This window comes from Brassica rapa, chromosome A05 (genome assembly GCF_000309985.2).
Source record: "Brassica rapa cultivar Chiifu-401-42 chromosome A05, CAAS_Brap_v3.01, whole genome shotgun sequence".
NCBI lineage: Eukaryota > Viridiplantae > Streptophyta > Magnoliopsida > Brassicales > Brassicaceae > Brassica > Brassica rapa.
In genome coordinates, this window is record NC_024799.2 from 15,718,610 (window position 1) to 15,742,956 (window position 24,347).

The window sequence follows — 24,347 nt, forward strand, 5'->3', positions numbered from 1 at the left end:
ATGTATGAACCTTGGTTATTATCTATGAAATATCTATTTGCCCTAGTCGATGTTGGATTGTTTAAGTGTGAATGTTGGAACCTCAAAACTCTGAAAAAGACTTAGAATTATTTAACACTTGAACTTGAATATGTAAATGAAACTGGTTGCATTGTTTGGTGAGGCTGCGGTCGGGTTGGATTGGGGAATCCAGGATCGGGTCTTACAAAAACTGTCATTTCCCACAAAATCATTCTCTAGCACATCCCCTCCAATCTACTTATGCACAGAGTTCCACCTACACACTGTAACATACAAGCCAAGGAACATGATTAATAATTGAATACAGAACATATCCAAATCCAAATGAGCCACCAAGACATACGCTAACCACCAAGCCTTCACATATAAAATCCAGAGATTATTAAAAAGTACATGTGGTAATGATTAAGTAACTAAATGCTATGAAAGTAAGTAATACCTTCAGCTAATGTATCTAAAGCAAGATCAGAAGAAATGCTTTCAAGGGGTCCATTAACAACTCTGTAACAGGAAGAAAGAATAAAATCAACAGAAGTCGTGCATAGTAATATTGTAGAAAGATTACCCCTATTAATGACTTGTGTTGGTTTCTTTTTTCTTACAGACTTTTGTAGCCACAAGGACGTGTGGGAGAGAGCAGAACATTGAGATTTGAGAATTTGTTGTTTCCGTTTCAATGTTCACGTCAATATCCAGTAAAAGACCTGAGTTACCTTCGACATCAACCATTGGAGAATAATCTTTCGATAATGTTCTCTTGTACAAACAAACTCTCCATCATCTCCAATATAATTCGTATCCTCGCTAGTTGAATATATAGTAACAACACACTCGTCACAACCCGGTAAAGCCTCTTTGATCCCCATGTTTGCTTTCGTCTCCCTGCTTTTCCCACGCATTGAGGCCTGAAACAAAACAAAATAAAGAGAAAGATGCATCTCTGGTTTTGTTGTTCTGTAAGCAAACTTTCTTGTTACATGGGACGCCTCTTTTCCCTATTCTAGTATCTCTCTTAATACGAATACCACTCCATCTTTCTAAAACTAATTGTACGAGTACATGGGTGTAAAAGTTTGGATCTTTTTTCAATGCTCTGGTAGTAAGCGCTGTCTTCAATCCATTTCATGTTGCTTCTGATCCACACAGACAACAAAAGAAAATTCATCAAACTAAATCCAAAAAGGCACATTAACATAATTTAAAATTACCTGAGTGAGAAGAGTTATCAGACCTTGGGGGATTTCGACGGATTAGAAAAGAAGTTAACAGTAAAAAGGAGTTTGTTCAGTTCAAGCACGAGAAAGGATACGTGTGACAGATTCACAAGCTGATCATATCAAAGCCGGTTTAGTTTTACCATTTTGCTTTCGGTTTAATAACTTGGGTTTTGTCCCATTTGTCTTACTTTTGCTTTCTGCTTTTGACAGCTATTGAGTCATATGTGACCGTTGCTGATTTCCCTTTATGTACTGCGTGAATGCCTTAGGCAGAGTATCAATCAGAATAACAATTTCATCTTATCTTCTCTACTCTCTCATATGCTCTAAAGCAAACCCTAGTATCATAGAGATCCTGTTCCTCCAAGGTGATCTTTCTTCCTTTGATCACTTTCTAGGCTTGATTTCCCCTACCTTAAGCTCTTGGTGAGTTCTAGGCAGGTTATCTACTCTGTGCTAACCTACACTGTTACATTGGTATCAGAGCTTCTCGGTTCTCGGATCTACAACGATGGTAGAAACCAGACTACAGGAGCGTTCCCTGACAGAGCAAGTCGACGAGATCCGGTCCTTACACGACCTCCTCGCCACCGAACTCAAATCCCGAGCTGACTCTTTGGACTTACGTTTCGACAGACTCGAAGCGCTGATGTTCCACAACTCGACTCAGCTTCAAGCCACCGGAAAAGCTCCAATGGACCCTGGTCCCTCACACCCACCCACTCCCATCTCAAACAACCCTCACCACACGCCAAACCAACCCCCTGACCCCCCAGATATGACTGGTTACTTCGACCGTCGCGATGGAAGAACCCCGCCGCCTCCCACCGGCTTAGCTTCTCGCCTCTCCAAAATAAAGTTCCCTTCTTTCGATGGTACACACCTCCGAGATTGGATCTCCAACTGCGAGCAGTTCTTCAACATTGACGGCACCCCTCTGGAGATAAAGGTATGTTTAACGTTGATGCACCTCACCGGTAAAGCCACCCAATGGCACCACAACTATATGAGTACACGATTCGGTATCTTTCTGTCGTGGACTGAATATATTGTGGCCATTTCTAGCCGTTTCTCTGAGCTCTACGACGACCCACTAGCTGAGTTAGTCGACCTGAAACAAGGTTCTGATTCAGTGGTTGACTTCCTCGACAAGTTCGAGACCGCGAGGATGCGACTGGTTCTCCCCGAGGCTCATGCTCTCAGCATCTTCTTGGCAAACTTGAACCGCCATCTCTCACTCCACACGCGCCAGTTTGAAGTCACAACGGTCGCAGGAGCCGCAAAGATCTCTATGCTGCAGGAATCATCCCTACTCCACACCCCGAAACCCTCAAAACCCCCCTTCAACCCTAACTGGAAACAGAACCAAAACACTTACCCTAAACCTTCCGCTACCACTCCCCTCCTACCCACCCCTCTCACACCCAATAAACCACAAAAAGCCAATACCTTTCCAAATGTTACCGATAAATAACCTAAGAAGTACTCTTATCAGGAGATGCAAGATAGGAGAGCTAAAGGTTTATGCATGTTCTGTGATGAGGTTTATACCCCTGGTCACAGCCAAAAGCACAAACGCTCTCAAATCTTTGTTATGGAAGGTGATGAAGGGGAAGAATCACCATTCTCTGACACTGAAGATGAAACTGATACACTGGCTGTAGTCACTACAGAAGACAAAGTAGAGAACACACCAGTAATCTCAGTGAACGCCTTAAATGTTTCCTCTACATTTAACTGTATGAGGGTGATCGGTCAGTGCGGGAAGCGCAAACTATACATCCTCATCGACAACGGAAGCACCCACAACTTCATTGATCTGAACGTTGCCAATGAGATAGGCTGTCTGCTGGAGACAATCACACCAATGGCCGTTACAGCCGCTAGCGGTAGCACAATGATGACACGATACAAGTGCACCGACTTCAAATGGAGAATGCAGGGTTACAACTACTCTTCGGAGGTCCGTACCCTTCCACTAGACTGCTGCGACCTTGTCCTTGGAGTTCAATGGCTTTCAACTCTTGGATCCATACTTTAGGACTTCCTTAACCCTCGAATGGAATTCGGCATGAAGAACGTGCTACGAGGAGTCACCAAGAACGGTTGCAAGGTGATCAAAGGGAGTAGCCTCAACAAACTGATGTTGCACGAACCTCAAACTGCTCTGCTCCAGGTCGTTGAGTTATCAGCTAACACAAATCACCATCTCCTACCTGAAGCTCCGCTGTCACATATCTCCACTAGTGGTACTGATATGACAGATGATCAAGACCTGCAACACCTCTTAGGTGACTTTGCTGTCTTATTTGATGAGCCCACAGAGCTGCCACCTTTCCGAGATGGGTTCGACCACCGCATCCCTCTGGAATCAGGAGCTAACCCAGTCAACCTCCGCCCCTACCGTTACTCATCTCTACAGAAGGACGTCATTGACACTATGGTTCGGAAGATGCTTGACGAAGGGATAATCCAAGCAAGCTCCAGCCCCTATGCATCTCCCGTCGTTTTAGTCAAGAAAAAAGACGGCTCTTGGAGGCTCTGTGTTGATTTTCGTGGCTTGAACAAACAGACCATCAAAGATAAATAACCTATTCCCTTGCTGGAAGACTTGCTTGACGAGCTAGGGGGAGCAAAATACTTCTCTAAACTCGACCTGAGGTCTGACTTTCACCAACTACGGATGTCACCTGATGATGTCTACAAAACTGCGTTCAAGACCCACTCAGGTCACTACGAGTACCTCGTGATGCCCTTTGGCCTCACCAACGCCCCATGCACCTTCCAAAGCCTCATGAACAAAGTGTTTGAAGGAGTCTTGCGGAAATTCCTACTAGTGTTCTTCGATGACATTCTCATCTACAGCTCTAGTTGGGAAGATCACCTCAAGCACCTCCGCGAAGTATTTCAGATTCTCCAACAAGCACAGCTCTATCTGAAACCTTCGAAATGTACGTTTGGTGCCACAGTGATCGAGTATCTAGGCCACTTTATCTCTGCTGAGGGTGTGAGCACTGATCCTCGCAAGATAAAGTCTATCGTGGAGCACAGATTCACAAGCTGATCATATCAAAGCCGGTTTAGTTTTACCATTTTGCTTTCGGTTTAATAACTTGGGTTTTGTCCCATTTGTCTTACTTTTGCTTTCTGCTTTTGATAGCTATTGAGTCATATGTGACCGTTGCTGATTTCCCTTTATGTACTGCGTGACTGCCTTAGGCAGAGTATCAATCAGAATAACAATTTCATCTTATCTTCTCTACTCTCTCATATGCTCTAAAGCAAACCCTAGTATCATAGAGATCCTGCTCCTCCAAGGTGATCTTTCTTCCTTTGATCACTTTCTAGGCTTGATTTCCCCTACCTTAAGCTCTTGGTGAGTTCTAGGCAGGTTATCTACTCTGTGCTAACCCACACTGTTACAATACGAGGTCTTCCGTTGCGCTTGACTCCTTCGCTATCTTCTTGAATCGAAGAGTCTCGTCGCTCAACGCTACGCCGCCACGAAATTCTCCGCCGCCGACAACGACGAACGACTCTCTGCTGTGGACCCCGTCCTCTCCTCTCTTGGCTTCCCCACGAGAATTGCGACTGCCCTCACATCAAGCATAGCCGATCGTCCTTCGCTACGATTGAGTCGTCGGAATTGGAACCGGAATTAAGACGGAGTTATGGAAGAGAAAAAGAAAACTCAAAAAATAAAGAAAATAGAATCCCAAAAAAGCGTGAAAGATCAGTATGTTTCGGGTTTGGATTTGGATAATCCGATTGAAGCATAGTTGGGTTTGTAATTATGCAAATTCATTAAGTCCTTAGATGTCTTTTACTCGTTTTTTGGTTTAAAAAATACTAGATTCTGATCCACCCTTGAAATGGTGGGTATATTTTTTGTTTACGGTTTTTTTTTGTAAAATTTAATATTTATATTTATGTTATTTTTTGTACTCATATTTGTGTTTAATATTAATTTAATATCATTTTGGTAACTATATTAAATATGTTAAGTTGCATAAATGTACACTTCTGTCATATGCATATCATAAACTATTTTCACTTTATTCCTAAAGTTTGTAACATATTATATTTTCTTATTAGTTACCTAACATAACTAATCAAGAATATTTTGTATCCAAAAAACCCGACTCAGAATCGACTCAAAAATAAAAGTCTCATACTCTATTAGACCTGACGTATATATTCGAACGGTTCTTAAAGTTTATATCCCATAACCAATATCAAATCCAACCAGCACCGTAAACCGAAGAAATTTTTTGAAAAATATTTGAAAATATATATTTTTAATAATATATATATATATATATATATATTAATGGGTTAATATGTTCTTCACTAATTGTAAATAAAATCACATTTACTAAATATTTTTAATCGAGTAACCTATTTTAAACTCGTTAAACTAAAACTGTCACCCTCACCCTCTAGAGTAACAATTAAGCGAAGAACACCATCAATGGATGGATGGTGAGGTTCCATATTAACTATCATAAGATCTTTTCCTATAACGAGTCTCTTCATAAATATATATTATTATAAATAATACTTCCATAATAATATCAACTTAAATAGTGATCTTACTTCAAAAAATATACTTTGTTGTTTGTTATAGTTTTCATAGATTGCACTTGCTTTTCAAATTTCTCATTTTAACATATATTTTTTTTGCATGCATATATACGAACTATATAGTTTTCAAGGATAATCATATTGTGCCGCTTCTTAAATAAGTTATAGTATTCGGTTTGTATATTGGCCATATAATTAGATACCAGAGTTCAATATTTGTTGTTTGTTGCCATAAACCTAGCCTATAAAATAGGAGTTTGAGTGGTTATGGAAGGTGGTTATGTTTTTTTTAACAGGAAAGTGGTTACGTTTTTTTTAGATACAGTTATATTTTATGTTATACATTTATATTTTAGATGCAGTTATATTTTTAAATTGGGCATAACCTTTTATCAATTGGTCACACTGCTGTTTTAGTAGAATATTAGATTTTGATCCGCCCTTTCAAAGGACAAGTATATTTTTTATTTTTATTTTTTTAGAAATTTAATTTTCATATTTGTATTTTTTGTGTTTTCTTTGTAATCATATTTTGTGTTTTCTTTGTGATGATATTTGTTTATAAAATTTAATCAAAATATATTTTATAATATAATAGCAATTTAAAAGTTGATTTGGCATACATTCAGTTCTTTGTAATCATATGCTCGTATACCTGTTTCTTTGTAATTATATTTGTCTATTTTAGATCTCGACCCGCATGTATAATGTTGGTTCGTAATTTTTTTGTATTTTATGTTTCTACAAATACGTAACAATATTTTTCTGTAATTTAAAAGATACCCATGCTATATCACCTATTTAAAAGATTTAGGAGTAGACCATATATTTAAATTAATGAAAATCTTGAATTTTTAAGTAGCACGTATCAGTTTAATAATACTTCAATTTATCAAGTTTTTGGATATTTTTTTGTTGCCAACTCGATGTTTTAGTTAAGTATATATTCTAAAAGTTATTAGTAGTTTTCACTAAACATAAAAACTGCTATGTTTATATCGAAGATTCGATATGTAATAGATATTGGTGATTTTCATTAATAATCTGATTACATATCTATACTATTAAAGCAGAATCCCTATTAAGATTCTACCCTTAGTTTTCATTAGATATTACGAGATTTGCCATTGCATTTATTTATAAGTATATGTAATATATTAACAAATCAGTTTAATGAAAACAAATGCGTGAAATTAACAAATATAGATTCAGAAAATCTAGGTCATTAATTGTAGGACTTTTAGGTATGTAGTATATATATGATATATTTAATCTCTTTATTTAAAAGATTATCAGACGACCAATTAAATTTATTTAATCTCTAAATCCTCTTATAAACATTTCCATAATCCAGTCAATTTTTTTTACAATAAACATGTACGTGTTTGTTGATTATCTAAAATGTGTAATCAAATTTGGGTAAAATGGTTGGACAAAGAATATTAAATTTTATTGGTTCAAAAAAATATTAAAATCTAGAGTTAATACAAATGAACGTTTAAGTCTAATTAAAATCTAGAAAGTTTTGTTATTTCAATTTATTTCAGTTAAATTAGTATTTTTCATATATTTAGGTTTTTAGATAGTATAGATTGTGATTCGTATAATTTCAGATTACTCAAAATATTTTGACTCAAGTCGGGTATGGTGCTATCTATTCCAATATTAATGCTTTGGACCATTTAAGTATTTTCCCAATGTGGTTTGGGTTTGGTATAACTTTACGGGTTTGATTCGGTTCTTCGAATACAAATATTTTGATCGATCCAACCAAAACTTAACAAAATATTTATAAATATTTTTATTTTTTATTTTTTATTTTATTTTAAACAGAAACAATCCCGCGCTTTGAAAGCGCGGGTCAAAATCTAGTGTATACTTAAACCTACTAAGCTCAACCGTTAAGTCAACTGTATATTATTAAAAAAGTCTAGATCGTAATGCTATATTAAAATATTATTAGGTGAAAAAATAAAACATAGGCTTTATAAACGCATTAGAACTCTAGTCAAAAGAAAGTAATCTGACATAAACCGTGAAGTAATATATGTATTCTATTTGCCTATGTTAGTATCAAAATACGATCAAGAAATAATTAATTAATAAAAGTGGTTTCCTAGAATTATTATGAAATTAAAAATGAAACTGTGGACCGTTAGTTAATTGAGAGAAATAAGTCCCTAGAATCATGGAATTAAGATGGAGGTTAATAGTAAAATGATAAGAGGGCTTTTAAATAAAAAGTTAGATAGTTGGACTAAACCTATATCAATAGGTCATGTTCCTAATTTTAAAGTATTGATATTTTTTTAAAGTTATATTATTAGAATGTTCTTGTATTCTAATTATGAAGTTAAATTTTTTGTTTTATAAAGAGAGAGATGATATGATTTTGTAGATTAAATAAAACCCGCTAAAACTCAGAATCCGACCTACCAGTTAAACCACTGGCTAGTTAAACCAATACATAACTTTCAATTATCATTTTTAGTTATATTATTAGAATCTGTTTGTAATATAAATAGGAAGTTAAATTTTTAGTTTTTATAAAAAAAAAGATGATATGATATGATTTGTAGATTATGAATCTATTAACAAAACTAATTGTTTGATTTGGATTAGTTTATTTTATTATCAATAATCTATTATAATTTTATGATAGTCCACTGTATATATATGTTGTAAAATATAATAAAAGAAAATCCACAAGAAACCTGTGTAACTAATTGGTATGAAAAAATATTTTATATTATTTTCTATCACCCAGTAATACATCATATTTGTTATTATCCTCTTTATGACAGTTCTATTAAAATAGCATCGTTGGCATTTTACAATGATCATAAAACGTTATAAATTTATTCAACCGCGGTTGCGGATGGTTGTAGATATATAAATGTAAATATATTTTTTAAATGTAATTTAAATTTTAAATTTAAATATTATAAATAAAAATATCATAAAATTCATTTTATATTTTAATTTATAGTCACTAACAATATTATAATTTATATTACAAAAAATTTAAACCAGGAATATCCACTATAATTTGAAGTATTAATATTTCTGTTGCTGAAGATATGTAATTTAAATAGTGTAATCCAATTTCTTAAGGTTATTAGATATATCATAGTTTTCAGGTTTCTTAACGATATATATAAAAAAAAGCCTATATTAAAGTTCATAACCCAATTTGGTTTAATCAATTTACAGGTTAGCTGTATAAATATGGATGATATTCTTTTTTGAAAATAATAATAATATGATGATATAGTATTACATACTATAGTCTATAGAGGGTTGTAGACTTGTAAGAAATGTATGTTACGGAACTAATGTCAGTCGACAGTTTTACTTATTAGCTATTGTTAGTGGGTTCCTACTATTAAGGAATTAAAGTAGTGGTTACAAAATATATATTTAGATACAGTTAGAAATTATTATGGTTTATTTTTATAAGTATATATTAGAGCAATTGCACTTGATATACACAAAAATAAGATTATGTAGCTGTTTGGTAATGTACTGTTCGACTTTCGATATATCCCAAAACTGACCCTATTACGTAGGTATTCGTACTCTGACTCGCCTACCATACAGGGAGCTAGACTATGTAGATGTCACTTTAATAATGACCATTTGCACGCAATTGAATATATCTAAGATTGCAAAGAATCGTTCTTCTCCAATATAGCTCACAATACAAAATAATCAACAGCTTTATTGCGGAGTCTACGAAGAGAGTTCTTCATCCATTACAGGAAGCTGATTCTTGTAGTTATGGTTTTGTGCAGCTTGTTGAGTGTCCTAATGTACCTGAAGAACCAGACATGCACCAAATTCCGGAGATGATGTTTGCCGCCGGCGAAGAACCTGTTGGTGTTCGAGTTCTTACTTATCAATCATCCAGTTCTTTAAAACGCATATTTAATGCGTTAGACAAAGAGGAACTCAATATTATTAGGCGATCTTCATTTGGGAAGTTGATCGAGATTGCAGACAAACCCGTATTTTCTGGACGAATCGCGCGATATTTGTTTTCAAGGCAGCTGAAAACAAAGAAGAAGCACGGAGCTTGGTTCCGATTTGCAGGTAAACTGGTTAGGTTTTCAATGAGAGAATTTGTGATTGTGACGGGACTACCGTGTGGTAAATTCCCGCAGAAGTCCAAGATGAAGTTAAACGCAACAATAGCCGAGCAACCGTATTGGCCATGTTTATTCGGAAAAGTAGAGGTTGTGACAGTCTCATCTGTCATTAAGATGCTTTACCACAAAACAGTTAAGGACAGGGACATCCGTATCAAATATGCTTGCTTGGCGTTGCTTGAATCCGTTCTTCTTCCAACAAGCCTTAATATGAAGATATGTAGAGAGCATGTTGAAGCTATTAAAGATCTTGAAGCCTTTTTTGCGTTTCCTTGGAGAAGGGTAGCATTTGATATGCTCATGGGTAGTATCAAAGAGAGAGATGAGATAGCTTTGTCCCAAAACACTATCGCAGTAAAAGGATTTGTTCTTGCATTACAGCTTGTTATGGTTGCAGCGGTTCCGGCGTTGACAGAGGCTGTGCAAGATTCGTGTTCTTCCTCTGATTCTGATAGTGAAGATATTGATGGACCTGGGCGCGATATTTTTACAAAGAAAGGGACCCTGAACCCGGCACATGCACGCAATGTGGACAAGAGAACTGATGTAAGTGATTTTTTCTCACTCTATTAGTTGACTTTGTTGTCTATGTCTAGTTTAAATTGACATTTTCCCATATATCTTTTATGAGTTCCTATTTCATATTTGGCTACATCTGGATTGTTGTACCAGGACTGAATTTAAATATTTTTGATTTATTTAAGGTTATTGTTGATAGCATCTTGGTTGAAGATCCGCTATGACCAATTGATGAGGCTAATTTAGTTCGGTCTGATGAAAAACACGATTCAAGAGTAGATAACATGTCAGAGTGCATCAGGCGTAACTATCAATTCAATAATTCGTATTTTTCAATAATTCGTATTTCCACGGTGGGCTTAGAAAGATTGATGTTGCTAGTTTGCGATTAAATTTAAAATCAGCTGGAAGGTGTAAAAGATCAAAGAAGGTTATTTCTCCTTCATCGGACGTTGAGGCAAGTTACATTGTTGACCTTGTGTTGGAGACAATCAAACCTCTAATCGATATTATGGAATGCAACATTACGGTAGCTTCGTCGCGGCTCGGCGCAATAGAGGGGAATGTTCGTGTACAAGTTGAGGCGTTGTTGGGTAAGTTTAAGGAAGAAATGCTTTCATCTGTTAAGGATATCGTTTCTCCTCTTTGGAAAGACCACATTGCTGCTCACAACGCCGGGGGAAATAGTCAACCCTCATCTCCGACAAATGTAACCGTTCCCGCATGTCATACGAGCCATGTTGCCGATGCAAATGCCAAGACTATCCAAAACGTTCTACGCGACATTAGTCAATACTCTACACCTCCCCGCTCGAATCGTATAACCGAGGTACCAATTATGTGTATATAACTTGTTTAGATATTTGTATAAATGATAATTCCATGTGTTCTCAACATTATATATTTTTATATTTATATTCAGGCCGAGAATCTTACACCAACGAAGAAAGACCATGTTGAATCTGGCTATGTATGTGGGACTCCGGTAATTCAGTCATGTGCCCAATCAGCTAATAGCGAGAATCGATCTTGGCAAAATTTGTTCCAACAAAGTTTGGTAAGATGTTTGTACAGTTTTTGGATATTACAACTGACCCATATTATAAGAATTAATAGTTCTTATTTCCAGTCCAAAGTTATATATTTCAGAAAAATAGAACCCGTAATTATAACAGTACTATGCTTCACAAATTTGTCAAATTTAGTACATATGTTATTATACCTTGCATAGCAGTCTGTCCATTGTTTGCTAGCTCCCTAACAATTGTTGACAAATCTTGAGTTGGAGGGGCGGACACTATGTTGTTGTTCTCGTTTAAAACGTCGGAAGAACCTGTGGTGGAGCCATCATCATCGTCGATAATAATTATTGTAGCTGGTTGGGGCACATGGATCCTTCTATTTGGAGCAAGTGGCAAACCTATAGCGCCCTGGGTTTGGTGTGGTGATTGTGTATAGTACACTTCATAGTTATTTTCATCGGGGGCAATACCATCCCAGTATTCTTCATCCTGCATCATGTCTCTCCAAACATTTATTGGTTCCACTTCCAAAGGGGTTGATTGGTTCACAAGAGATGCATCTTGACCATTGGTAGTGCATATTGCAGCTCCTCGATAGTTATTGGCTCACCATATAGCACTAGGAAAAAAGGTTATCATTAGCGGTTGATATAATGATGAATGCCAAAAATTTAAAATTGGTATATAAACCGGTTAAACATGTTTTAATTTTCAAAAGTTTTCACAAATCAGTCACGAGACACCTTGAAGTATTTCATGACTCACTAGTATAAATTTATATTACTCTTCATACTCTGCATTACCATATTATTTAACATCTAAATAGTACTACTAGTTATAGACGTTTAATTGGTACTACTATAAGGTAACAAAATAAAGTCATGTATACCTTCATCATTTGGATCAAAGTAGATGTGTTCTTCGGGTGAAATGGTACCGGCTTTTGCTGGGTCTTCTGCTTCGCCATTGTCATCAGCCGTTCCATACACCATTTCTATCTCAAGAGCAACACAAAAGACAATGAGGAGTTGAGGCTCATTGAACATTATTTCCAATATGTGTTTGCTACAAACGATTGGATGCCCTCCAACCAAATCTACCACTAATTGATATAAAATCTGTTACTTCTTTAGTTATGTTTCTAATTTATATATTACTGGAATTGTAGAGACTCACCGAGTACAGCTTGGCGATGTTGAGCTTCTGTTACGTCCTCCTCAAGGTAAGTTGTATCACCTATACTGAAAGGTGATCGACGAAAGAAATGATACCTTGCAACTAGTTCAGGTCCACTAGTTACATAGAGCATCGCCTCAGACATGTAGTCCCTTACACTTGCCAGAATCTCAACATCTTTGTCGCATGATAACGTGATCGGCGGCGTTCGTGGACCATCAGGGACCAGCATCCAGTCGGGGAGTTGATAAGTCAAGGCAACAGGAGTAAGAATCCCAAGATTTAACCTTATACGCATCAACTCGATCAGACCATCAAAGGATTGGTTATTGTTGATTATGATGGCTTCACCGGTATAACAAGAAGTTTCTTCAAACGACCATTCTCCGGTAGAATTCTTACTCCAAAGCTCGATAACGAGCTTCATCAACCTTCCCATCTGTATTAAATAACAAATAAAAGGTGAGAAACTTCCATGTACTTGTGCATTTAAATCGTAACTATACTGAAGAGATAAATCTTTTTTCTCTGATATTAAATGATAAACCCTAGAAATAGTCAAACATAAAATAATTGTTACCTTATTTGAAGACTATCCGGAAGGGAACAAACTAAACTGGATTTGGTAGTTTTTTTCTTATACCGAAAGGGAGATCTGAGAGCATGTATTTATAGCAATAATCGGAGGAGAAGGTGGCGTTACTTACACCATATCCAGATATACGCAAGCGTATTCTGCACCGCCTACCTAGTTCTAGGCATCATCATTCTTTCATAGGTTTTGAAAATATCTCTGACATGTACAATATTTAATTACATTACTACATTCTCGAACTCTTCTTTCCAACATTTCGGTCCATCGGTTGGTTTAAAGCAATTGGTTTGGTTAGTTTAATTTACTGCACAAATATGCGTATACCAACTTGGTTTGTCATTGTTCTTATTAATTGGATGAAATGAAAACCGGTTTGTTACCTTTTTGCAATTGCTTTGCGTTAAACCGGCATGGTTTTCATATTGTCGCGTTTCACCACCCAAGTGTTGTACAGTAAAAAAACATTTTTTATCTTCCCTACCAGATACTGTTCTTCCTCATGGACGTACCATCTGTTTCGATTGTTTTATTTTCCAAAAAAAAAAATTTGATTGCTTTGTTCCGAATTGTTGTTCTTTTCCGATTCAGTACGATCTTCTTTGAATAAAACAAACATTGCCTTTTTATTGTCAATTAACTTTTCGGGACAAAATGTTAAAATATTTCAATGTTGTTTCAGTTACCTATATTTCTCATGCCTCGTGTGCTTATTTTCGAAACCTTCGATACGCGGGAATATAAGTGTGACTAGGGATGTTAACATGGGTAATTACCCATGGGTTTACCCAAACCCACTAATAACGGGTTGGGTTTTTACCCGTCTAAGATTTATTGGGTCGATCATGGGTATTAATTTTGAAACCCATATTTATGTTGGGTAAATATAAAAGGGTAATGGTCTACCCATGGGTTTTCAGTTATATTATTATATTTTCACCATTTAAATTAAATTATATAAAATTTGCAAAAACGTTTTTTCCATCAAAACCAAAAAATGATTTTTTCCTCCAAAACCATGAAAATAAATTTTCTCACAGAAACCAAAATATGAGTTTTTCCGCCGAAACCGAAAAATCGAGTTTTCCTGCCGAAACCGCAAAACCGAGTTTTCCTGCAAAAACCATAAAACCAAGTTTTTCCATCAAAACCGCAAAACCGAGTGTTCTCACCAAAACCGCAAAACCGAATTTTCTCGCCAAAACCGCAAAACCGAGTTTTTCCGCCAAAACCTTAAAATCGAGCTTTCCGACTGAAAACCGCAAAACCGAGTTTTCCCGCCAAAACCGCAAAACCGAGTTTTCTCCCCAAAACCGCAAAACCGAGTTTTTCCGCCAAAACCTTAAAATCGAGTTTTCCGACTGAAAACCGCAAAACCGAGTTTTTCCGCCAAAACCGCAAAATCGAGTTTTCTCACCAAAACCGCAAAACCGAGTTTTTCCGCCAAAACCTTAAAATCGAGTTTTCCGACTGAAAACCGCAAAACCGAGTTTTCCCGCCAAAACCGCAAAACCGAGTTTTCTCGCCAAAACCCCAAAACCGCGAAACCGAGTTTTTCCGCCAAAACCTTAAAATCGAGTTTTCCGACTGAAAACCGCAAAACCGAGTTTTCCCGCCAAAACTGCAAAACCGAGTTTTCTCGCCAAAACCGCAAAAAACAAGTTTTCCCGCCAAAACCGCAAAATCCAATTTTTCCGCCAAAACCGCAAAACCCAAATTTCTTGCCAAAACCGCAAAACGAGTTTTCCTGCCGAAACCGAAAAACTGAGTTTTCCCGCCGAAACCGAAAAACCGAGTTTTCCCGTCGAAATCGCAAAAGCGAGTTTTTCCGCCAAAACTGCAAAGTAAGTTTTTCCGTCAAAATCGCAAAATCGAGTTTTCCCGCCAAAATCACAAAATGATTTTTCCCGCCAAAACCGGAAAATCAAATTTTCCTGCCGAAACCGCAAAGCCGAGTTTTTCCGATCGAAAACGGGTTTTCCCGTTTGGCGTAAACGAGTTTTTGCGCTAAAACAAGTTTTTCTATAAAATTGCGAAATCTTATTTATATATTAAAACTGACATTAATGATATTAATATTTTACATAATATTTTTTGAGTAAATAAGATAATACTTTGGGTACCCATGGGTAACCCTATACCCTATTGGGTTATTTTTTGGGTTTGGATTTCAATCTTGATGTTTTTGGGTTTTTGCAGGTTGGGTATAAACTGGGTTGGGTTATCTGCGGGTTGGGCTGGGCTGGGTTATTTTAACCTACGTTAACATCCCTAAGTGAGACAAACTGTCATGTCTTCTGACAGCACCTGACAGTGTTATCTATATTCGATATGCCTATGATAGCATTGCAGTCTATCTATACAACTTGGATTTACTACGGGACATGAGTGTAATTTCGCTTCCGCCTTACTATCCGATTACTTAAAAACATATGTTTCTGCATGGTTTGCTAATTATCTTCTGTTTCGTGTTTTTTCAGCCAATTTGCCCTATATATTATAGGATTATTTTTTGGACTAAACCTATATCAATAGGTCATGTTCCTAATTTAATAGTATTGATGATTAAAAAAAAAATCTTTTTAGAAGTGGGGCATACTAGAATTTTTGAGTAAGGTACTAGGGCATTTTAGAATAAAGTCCAAAAATATTGTACATACAAAACTAGAGTCAAAGTCTAACATCTGCTAGATTAGCGAGGAAGAAGTTTAGTGTATGAAGAAAGGATCGAATTGTCAATAGAGACGAAGAAATCGATAGGTATTGAAAAAAGGGATGACGGAGAGTTCCTCCAACGGCCGCCGCAACGGAAACGACGAGACCAGCGCCGCCGTAAATCGTCGAGATCCGATCTTGCAATTCTTAGACAAGATTCGTCTCTCCGGGGATGCCATGGAGGATAATGAAGGTGAAGAATCGCCGACGGAGCTTAACGCAATTAACAGCGCAGGCGGGTTTGTGATCGTCTCTCCCGATAAGCTTTCCGTCAAGTACACGAACGCGAATCTCCACGGTTACGACGTCGGCGTTGCTCAAGCTAATAAACCTGCTCCCTTCAAGTGTCTTACTTACTACTTCGAGATTTTTGTCAAGGATGCTGGTGTTAAAGGGAAAGTCGCTATTGGTTTCACTAAGGAGGGCTTTATAATGCGGAGACAACCTGGGTAAACCTTTTAGTATTTGAAAAATGATGCCTTTGATACAAGTTATGTTTATTATAGAATTTGAGCTTATGTGGCTTTCTATCATGCGGATGATGGGTCTGATTTGTTATTAATGGTAGATGGGAAGTGAATAGCTGTGGCTATCATGGGGACGATGGAAATATATACCGAGGTAAGGGAACAGGTGAAGCCTTTGGTCCAACTTATACGACAGGTGATACTGTTGGTGGTGGTATAAACTACGCTTCCCAGGAGTTCTTTTTCACGTAAGAACTAACTAATTCGATTCCATTTTTCCTGTTGCCCTTTGCCTTATTTGGTTACTCTCTCATGCCAGTAAAAACGGAGCTTTAGTTGGGAAAATCCCTAAGGACATAAAGGGTCACCTATTCCCTACTGTAGCTGTACATAGCCAAAATGAGGAGTATGTTCTCAGTTTCTGTAAACGGGTTCAGTGCAGGAGTAGAAGTACTTACGCTATGCATTTCTTTCGAATTTTTGCAGGGTTTCTGTCAATTTTGGGAAGCAGAAGTTTGTTTTCGATGTTAAGGTAAGAGAAAAGTCCTACTAAAACCTTATTAGTAGAGTCTCTAGGTCCTACCTTTTATAAAGGTGAGGTTGGTGTAATCAGGAGTAAAACTACTGTAGTACAAATCTACTCCAGTGGTTCTCTTCGTACAAATTGCTCTGATATTTGCTATTTACATGCATCTGCTACTTTTACTGTGTGATCAAACCTCTTGGACCCGAGAATTATACGTATATAGATATAAATCTTCCCCCTTTCGCTCTATGCATTATGTATATGTTCGAAATAAAGTTTTGACGAAGGCTTGCCTTGTTTATGTATTATCAGGGATATGAAACATCAGCGAGGAATAAGCAACAAATGGCTATCGAAAAAATATTCATACCTCCAAATATCGGTTATGGGTAAGAGAGTACACTCCTCAACTTTGTTACCTAAGTTGAAAAAATATGTTTTTTTTACTAGAATAAGCAACAAATGGCTTTCTGCTTTATTTTATTTTTTATTTTTTTGAAACAACTTTCTGCCTTATCTGAACTTATATTTTTCTTTATTATTAGGCTTGTAAAGTCCTACTTATTACACTATGGGTATGAGGAGACACTCAATGCTTTCAACCTTGCTACTAAAACTACAGTCCCTCCAATTCTTATAGCTGAAGAGAATGCTATTGACGAGGATGATTTGCATCAGAGAAAAACTCTTAGAAAGGTATTGAACGAGTTTTACTGTGCCTAAAATTTTCCTGGTTATAGTTCAACAAAAAAAGATTTCTAAATTTACGAATTATTGCTTTGTTTGGCTGGTTTTGACCGGTCCATACTTTATTTGCTATAGCTTGTGAGGAATGGTGACATTGATGCTGCTCTGGCTAATCTCCAAGATTGGTATCCCCAAATTGTACAGGTGAACTGAGATGTTCTGTCAGTTCGTTTATTTTGTATTGCTAAGATAATCACTTTGCAGATTTGAGATATCAACTCTAACCTAGCTGTACTTACTGCAGGACGATAAATCTGTAGTTTGTTTCCTCCTTCACTGTCAAAGGTTTATTGAGTTTGTACGGGTATGCTCTTGGTTCCCTTATACATCTTGTTTTCACATTTTAAGACTTTTCACAACAAGTTTTTGTGTCTTAAAGAAACATCGAGTTTGTTCTCTAATTTGTGGTTCTGGAAAACAGGTAGGAAAACTTGCAGAAGGTGTGAAGTATGGCAGACTCGAGTTAGCCAAATTTGTTGGGTTAACCGAGTTTCAAGATATAATCGAGGTACTGATGACTCCCTTCAACTTTATTCCTTTTGCTGGTCTCTTACGTCGATTTCCATGTTGATTATTCAGGACTGCTTTGCTTTGCTTGTTTATCCAAAGCCCGTGGAATCACCGGTGGGGTACTTCCTAGAAGACTCGCAGAGGGAACTAGTTGCTGATGCAGTGAATGCAGCGATTTTGTCAAACAAGAAAGATGCGTGTCACTTGCATTCCCATCTGGAGATGCTGCTGAGACAGCTAACAGTTTGCTGTTTGGAAAGGCGGTCAATGAATGGAGACCAAGGCGAAACATTCCGGCTTCACCATGTTCTTAACAACGACAGTACAAGAAGATGAATTCGGATTAGCCGCGCATTTTGCTTTTGAATACTCTGCTTTGTTTCTTTGGTTGTTTTCATCCTTACGTGGCTCTTGTTCATACCTGTGATATTATTCTGAACTTTCCTATTCTGTAAAAAGAAAGTTTTAAGAATAAATCTTGCAATCCAAAGTGTATATGTTTCAGACGAAGTTTGTTCAACACAATGTGAGCTTCTGATTGTGTTTGTGAAATTGTTATAACCTTAACTTGAGAAATGGTTGTCAAAAGGGCGCACATCTTTCTTGCTTAGAACGAATATTCTCTTATTTGTTAAGATTTCAGAAACTTTTAACAGTTAAACTTAAATGTTAAACAGAAGAGATGCAACAAAGTTACATTTACACAAACCTCCTCCTTGAAATAAAAATGCAACACTAAATACTTTATTTTGTCCATTTCGATTACGAATATACATTTTCTTTTATTGATTCTTTAAAAAGTTTCACCTTATTGTACAAAAATTTTACAGCTAAAGTACATGTATATCAATCCTAAAACCTTAATTTTCTTCCTTAGGTTTGCATCTGCACCTCTTCTGCTGCTCCGTCAACTCCTGAATCCATACAAAACAATATAAAATGATCAAATTGTTTTTAATAGTTTTGTGTTACTTATCAATCCTCCCCATGTTTTTTTTTCTCGAAATATTTCCCTCATTCCATATGCTAAATTTATGCAAATATGTATGTAGATAAACCTGGATCTGGCTTTCAAGAGCTTTCACATACTGCAAAGCTTCGTCTAACATGTCTGCAGTGTTGGTTTGCTGCACACCAAAAAGGAACCAAATCAGAAACCATCTCTCAAACGTTTGATTTCATAATGTATAATAAGGAGGCAGCTAATTATAAGATATCATACAAAGAATATGCGGAAAAAATGGCTGCACAACCATAGTTTATGGACTATGCCATATCTTAGACGTTTCATTTTGCTTTACGGCTAAGCTTAGTAGGAAGAAGACTACCTTATCCATGTTAGGAACAAGTTCTTGCAGCCTCCTGATCCGGTCACTTATCCGCGTTCTCCTCACCTGAAAAAACGAAAAGAGAAATACGTAACAACAAAACAAGAACAGCACAAATGATTGAATGAAACTTTTAAGTAAAATACCCGCTCAGCAATGCTACGAGGATGAGTTGCACATCCGCGTTTAGCACGAACCCTAAAAGGAACCGAGTCCTCAAGAAGCTTATCCTCCATCATCCCTGATACACCACCACTCATTTGCTCTTCTTTCTACTCACGGAACAAAAGTGATGAGTTAATTATCAAAATCCGAGTGTCCATTCCATATGAATATATCACATCTCACACAACCACACTTCAGAAACTACTCGAGTTACAAGATCGTCTTATAAATTATCGATACATAACTAACACGAGTAGTTGATACAAAACAAAGATTAACAATAAATAGAAGCTTTATGCAACATGGCTTTGAAAAAGAAAGAAAAGAAAACTGCAACTTGCTGGGTTTTGTTTCAAATAAATACAAGTTGTCAAAATTAGACAAGACTGATCTTTAATATTTTTCTTGTCTTCACGGCTAATAAGAAAATTAGAACTGATTGTTCCGAAGAAAGCTTACCAACTGAGAAGAGAACTCCCTCGACCGTTTACTCGCCGGAGAAATGTCATCGTTCGGCGGCGGCAAGTAGTCGTAGTTAGCGGGAATCCCGAAATTTGAGAAAAACCCATCACTCCCAGCAGCAGAGCCACCGAGAAAATTCGCAGGAGAGCTGTTCTGGCGGTGAAAGCCACCTTGGTTAGTGTACAATCCCTGCTCAACAGCACTCGGGAACTCAAACAAGTCACGACTCGTTATTCCGGACGAGTTTCCGGTGAGAAGCTCAGTTAAACAGAGGTCAGGTTTCAAATCATCTTCTTCATCATCCTGGAGTAGGGTTTCAATCCAATTCGCCGGAGCTGAACGGATCCGAGACAACCCACCTCGACTCACCTCACCACCTCCTCCTTTTCCGCCGCCGTTGTCAGTGGACTGCATCGGATTTTCACCGGCGACTTGCTTGGTCGGTGACTCGCTTTTTATCGCGCTTTTTCAGTGGATACAATTAGACAATGCCACAAAGGTCTTCTCTTTCTCGCATTTTCTCTCTCTTTTTCTCTTTATTTTTATATTTTATTTCAACCCCTATATATTAAAAAAAAAAGTAACTTCAGTGAAATCTAGTGACGTATCGCTCATTAGTGAAGTTTCAAAAAAAAAATTATAATTTGATTGGTCAATTATTTTTCATTTTTATTTATTTAAATTAGATCTAAAAATTTAAAGTAAATATAACAACATTTAACATCATTTGCCATATAATCTAAAGAATATTACAAATAACAATTTATAGTAACTAATTCTCGAAATTATAGAAAGATTAATAATGTTTTATTTATTACTTTTAATATTTATAAACTATAAAATATAATGAACGGATTTTTATATAAGATAATTATAATAGTTTTATACTCTACTTGATGAATTGTATTCGAATATAATTATATAATAACTATTTTAAATATTACAAAATCCAAACATGTTTATTAATGTGATTTTTAAATTATTTATCGTTGTTTACAGAATAAATTTATCAGAATTTTAAAATTATTTATATAATGTTATAAATTATTTATACAAATATAAATCTTACTATATATTGATTGAGAAGTCACATAAATGATTTTTTATTACGTGTTGATCATAAATAAACTCTTCAAATTGCTATAATTTTATTGACCGATGATTTTTAATTTTATTTATTATAATTATATCTAAAAGGAAAAGATAATTCAATTACCACTTTCCAAATAATCTACATAATATTAGAAATAGTTATTTATGGTAACTAATTGTTGAAATTATGAAAGAGTAATAATGCGATCAATTTTTCATATATTTATAAATTACATAAAATAATAAACAAAAATGTTTACTTGAATTGATATAATGATTTTATATTCGTATAGAAAGAATTATATTTGTATATAAAGTATCATAATAACTATTAATGTCTAATAATTCAATGCATGCTTTATAAATCATTTATAAAACTATAAATATATTTATAAAATTATTTATATTGGCTTATCAGATGTTTTAAATTATTATAAGAGGTTCTAAGTCATTTATAGAAGCTTATACATTAATTTATAAAATGTATTATGAAAATTTATCCTCTTATTACAATATTTTGAATTTTTTCATTTTTAATGTAAAATTACTCAACTATGTTTACTTAGTGTAGAAACCCCTAAACTAAAGATTTACTGGTAGTAATGGTAATTATGACTTGTTAAAGTTTAATTCATTAAATAAAGTTAGTTTAGGAGGTTTTTCGTTAAATACTTAGTTTGAGGGTTTTTACCCAAAACAAACTTAGTTGAGAGGTTTTAAGTTAAAATTCATTATTCTTTCCTTATTATCTATTATTTAAATCCTTATAGTGAGATTTGTTTTATCAAAAACCAGTTACAATCAACTGACGAGATATTTTCTTTCCTAATATCATGCATTTAATATTTAAATACATATATAACAAGATTTGAGCTACCAAAATTATGTATATATTATAACCAAAATATCTTAAAAGTTTATTAAAAAATATTCTATCTCATAGCTGAATTAAAATTTATTAGAGGATATTCTATCTCATAGCTTCTCTTGAAAACTAGGTCATTTAGAAACTTAAACTAATTTGCTATATAAATATCACGCCACCTCCATTAGTTTCACGCATCTATCTTTTAAGTTTTCATATGTTTTTGATCGTTCTAATTTAAATTCTACTTTTGTGATCTTGCACAGGTGTATGATAATCAATAAGTAACTCATAGACGGGAACACCATTACTGGTAATTTTATGGGAGATTCTTCTTCTTCGTTTATTTTTGTTCTCTTCCTCTCCATGTTGTATCTCTATCTATATTTTTGCTTCAGTAGTGATTCAACTAACAAAAAGAGACGACTCTGTTTATCTAGGAACTGATCATCCCTTTCGAAAAAGGTAATTTTTTTTATAAAGTTAAATCACTTATCAAGAATATAATATAAGATGTGTACGCTAATCAAGTGTAATTTATTTATTGTGCGTGATCCTCTTCGGTACGTCTGAGAACCAAAGGTAATCTCAAAGCTTTTTAAAAACTTTGAAACTCATTGACGTTGTCATATCAATTACATAATTTTTTTATCTTTTGGGGATTGTTTACATCTTTAAATATTTTTGTTAGAATTACCTCTTTTTTGACTCAAGGCTTAGAGAAGGAAACCGTAAATCATCTCTGCTGTTACAATGAAACCAATGATAATAAATCTCAGGTAATTCAGATCTCTTTTTTATATTTCATGGCTGATTTTTTTATTGGGGTTATGCGTGAAATATTTATTTTTTTTTTCTCAATTATACTTTTCTGATGTTTTAAGATTAGTGTTAAATGTGATCGTTTTAAGCATAATGCATTTTCAGAACACACCTCCATGATAAACACTTCTATGTAAATTGTGTCAATTATGTTAGTGATTTTGCATTTGAGTATTGTGACTGATGTTCCAAGAGAGAAAGCGTATCATATCAAACCGAGATTGTTGGGAAAGGTAATTGGTTTATAGATGTAATTGGATAATTGACATTTAAAAGATATATTTTATTAGATAGTACCAAGCAGTCCTTTTAAACCTTTTGAACTCTAACTTTTTGAACTAACAGAATAATCATGTTTAACATATAAAGCAGTTCAAAGAGTTATGTATCTAAAGGATACGCTTTATCAGATATAAATGATACGCTTTATTAGATAGTACCAAACAATCCTTTTAAACTCAAACAATGCCATGTTCTGAGTTGTACACATTGTATTGACCTTTTTTTTCCTTGCGGTGTGTATTCAGATAGCAGTAGTGAAGTGAAGATATGAAGTAATATCAACCAAAATTAAGAAAAGTCTTTTAAAAGCAGAGATAATCACATGGGACTCTCTTGAACATGGCAAACAACCAACAATTTTGCCAGACCCGAATTTCTTAAACAGGTTTACTACTTTCTTTTTCTTTTTATTTAGTTTCACCTGATGAGAAGTTTGAATCACAAACTCTTGACATTTTAAAATTTATATTATTTGTTTGTGTAATGGTGCAGAAGTTTCAATGAGACCGGCTTATCGTTCTTCCAAGAAAGTAAAGGACTATGACAAGCTTGAAGCTGAAGTGAAGAAGAATAGAATGATGATAAGCTTGAAGGAGACGCTGCTTTGAACAAGTTCTTCCGTGAGATATAATTGAATTCTGATGAGGATATGAGGAGTACTAGAGCAAATCATTTGTGAGTATCTATCTATCTATATTCCTATTTAGTTTTTCTTCTCTCATGGAGACTACAATGTTTTTGGCATTTTGATTGACTCTTTTGCAGTTTTGCACAATCAACAGGTGGAATCTAATGGGAGAGTGCTTTCAATAGACTGTAAAGATGTTGGTGCTAAGAAAATCTAGAGCACTCTTCATGATGATCTGACGCTCAAGACATGGGAAATATGATCTTATATGATGTGTGGGTTTTACCTTAATCTAGACAGAACTCGAAGCCTTGGTCTTAAGGTCTGGTTTCTATACTTTATGGACTTAAGGTACTTTGTATTTTCCATAACTCATATTGTTTATACGAAACACTGAAATTTTTAATCTAAACGTTCTAATGTATTTTTTGTTAATATGAACATAGTACAAATATTAAT

At 35.3% G+C, this 24,347-nt stretch overlaps 3 protein-coding genes and 2 long non-coding RNA genes across 9 annotated transcripts; 3 read left to right on the top strand and 2 right to left on the bottom strand.

Annotated features, from left to right (window-relative positions):
• Positions 1-212: 212 nt before the first annotated feature.
• On the bottom strand, positions 213-1,330 carry LOC117133924. Of its 3 annotated transcripts, none has more exons than XR_004457993.1 (3): positions 624-1,330; positions 461-522; positions 213-284 (listed from the first exon to the last, which is right to left on the bottom strand). It is a non-coding gene; the product is annotated as an uncharacterized LOC117133924 (long non-coding RNA). The 3 variants fall into 3 exon arrangements; XR_004457995.1 differs by having other exon boundaries at positions 217-284; positions 735-1,330; XR_004457994.1 differs by having other exon boundaries at positions 222-378.
• A 1,528-nt stretch (positions 1,331-2,858) lies between these two features.
• Positions 2,859-4,489, top strand: LOC117133923. Its single transcript, XM_033291073.1, has one exon. It carries the CDS (start codon positions 3,298-3,300, stop codon positions 3,826-3,828), a length of 531 nt encoding a protein of 176 aa, XP_033146964.1. The 5' UTR covers positions 2,859-3,297; the 3' UTR covers positions 3,829-4,489.
• Positions 4,490-5,076: 587 nt separating this feature from the next.
• LOC103868826 (transcription factor bHLH80) lies at positions 5,077-20,754 on the bottom strand. Of its 2 annotated transcripts, XM_018659304.2 has the most exons (6): positions 20,197-20,754; positions 19,719-19,844; positions 19,573-19,638; positions 19,303-19,371; positions 19,084-19,158; positions 5,077-5,566 (listed from the first exon to the last, which is right to left on the bottom strand). In XM_018659304.2, the coding sequence occupies exons 1-5, from the start codon at positions 20,611-20,613 to the stop codon at positions 19,105-19,107; spliced, it is 732 nt and encodes a 243-aa protein (XP_018514820.1). In that variant the 5' UTR covers positions 20,614-20,754; the 3' UTR covers positions 5,077-5,566; positions 19,084-19,104. The 2 variants fall into 2 exon arrangements, with proteins under 2 accessions (XP_018514820.1, XP_009145131.1); XM_009146883.3 differs by lacking the exon at positions 5,077-5,566 and having other exon boundaries at positions 18,907-19,158; positions 20,197-20,751.
• Positions 15,929-18,790, top strand: LOC103868827 (ran-binding protein M homolog). 2 transcript variants are annotated; one of them, XM_009146885.3, is made up of 10 exons: positions 15,935-16,443; positions 16,563-16,709; positions 16,781-16,867; positions 16,948-16,993; positions 17,300-17,376; positions 17,533-17,683; positions 17,810-17,878; positions 17,979-18,038; positions 18,156-18,242; positions 18,314-18,790. In XM_009146885.3, exons 1-10 carry the CDS (start codon positions 16,055-16,057, stop codon positions 18,578-18,580), a joined length of 1,380 nt encoding a protein of 459 aa, XP_009145133.1. In that variant the 5' UTR covers positions 15,935-16,054; the 3' UTR covers positions 18,581-18,790. The 2 variants fall into 2 exon arrangements, with proteins under 2 accessions (XP_033146963.1, XP_009145133.1); XM_033291072.1 differs by lacking the exon at positions 16,781-16,867 and having other exon boundaries at positions 15,929-16,443.
• Positions 20,755-22,357: 1,603 nt separating the features above from the next.
• Positions 22,358-24,312, top strand: LOC117134431. Its single transcript, XR_004458601.1, has 2 exons — positions 22,358-23,645; positions 23,753-24,312. It is a non-coding gene; the product is annotated as an uncharacterized LOC117134431 (long non-coding RNA).
• The last annotated feature ends 35 nt before the right edge of the window (positions 24,313-24,347 follow it).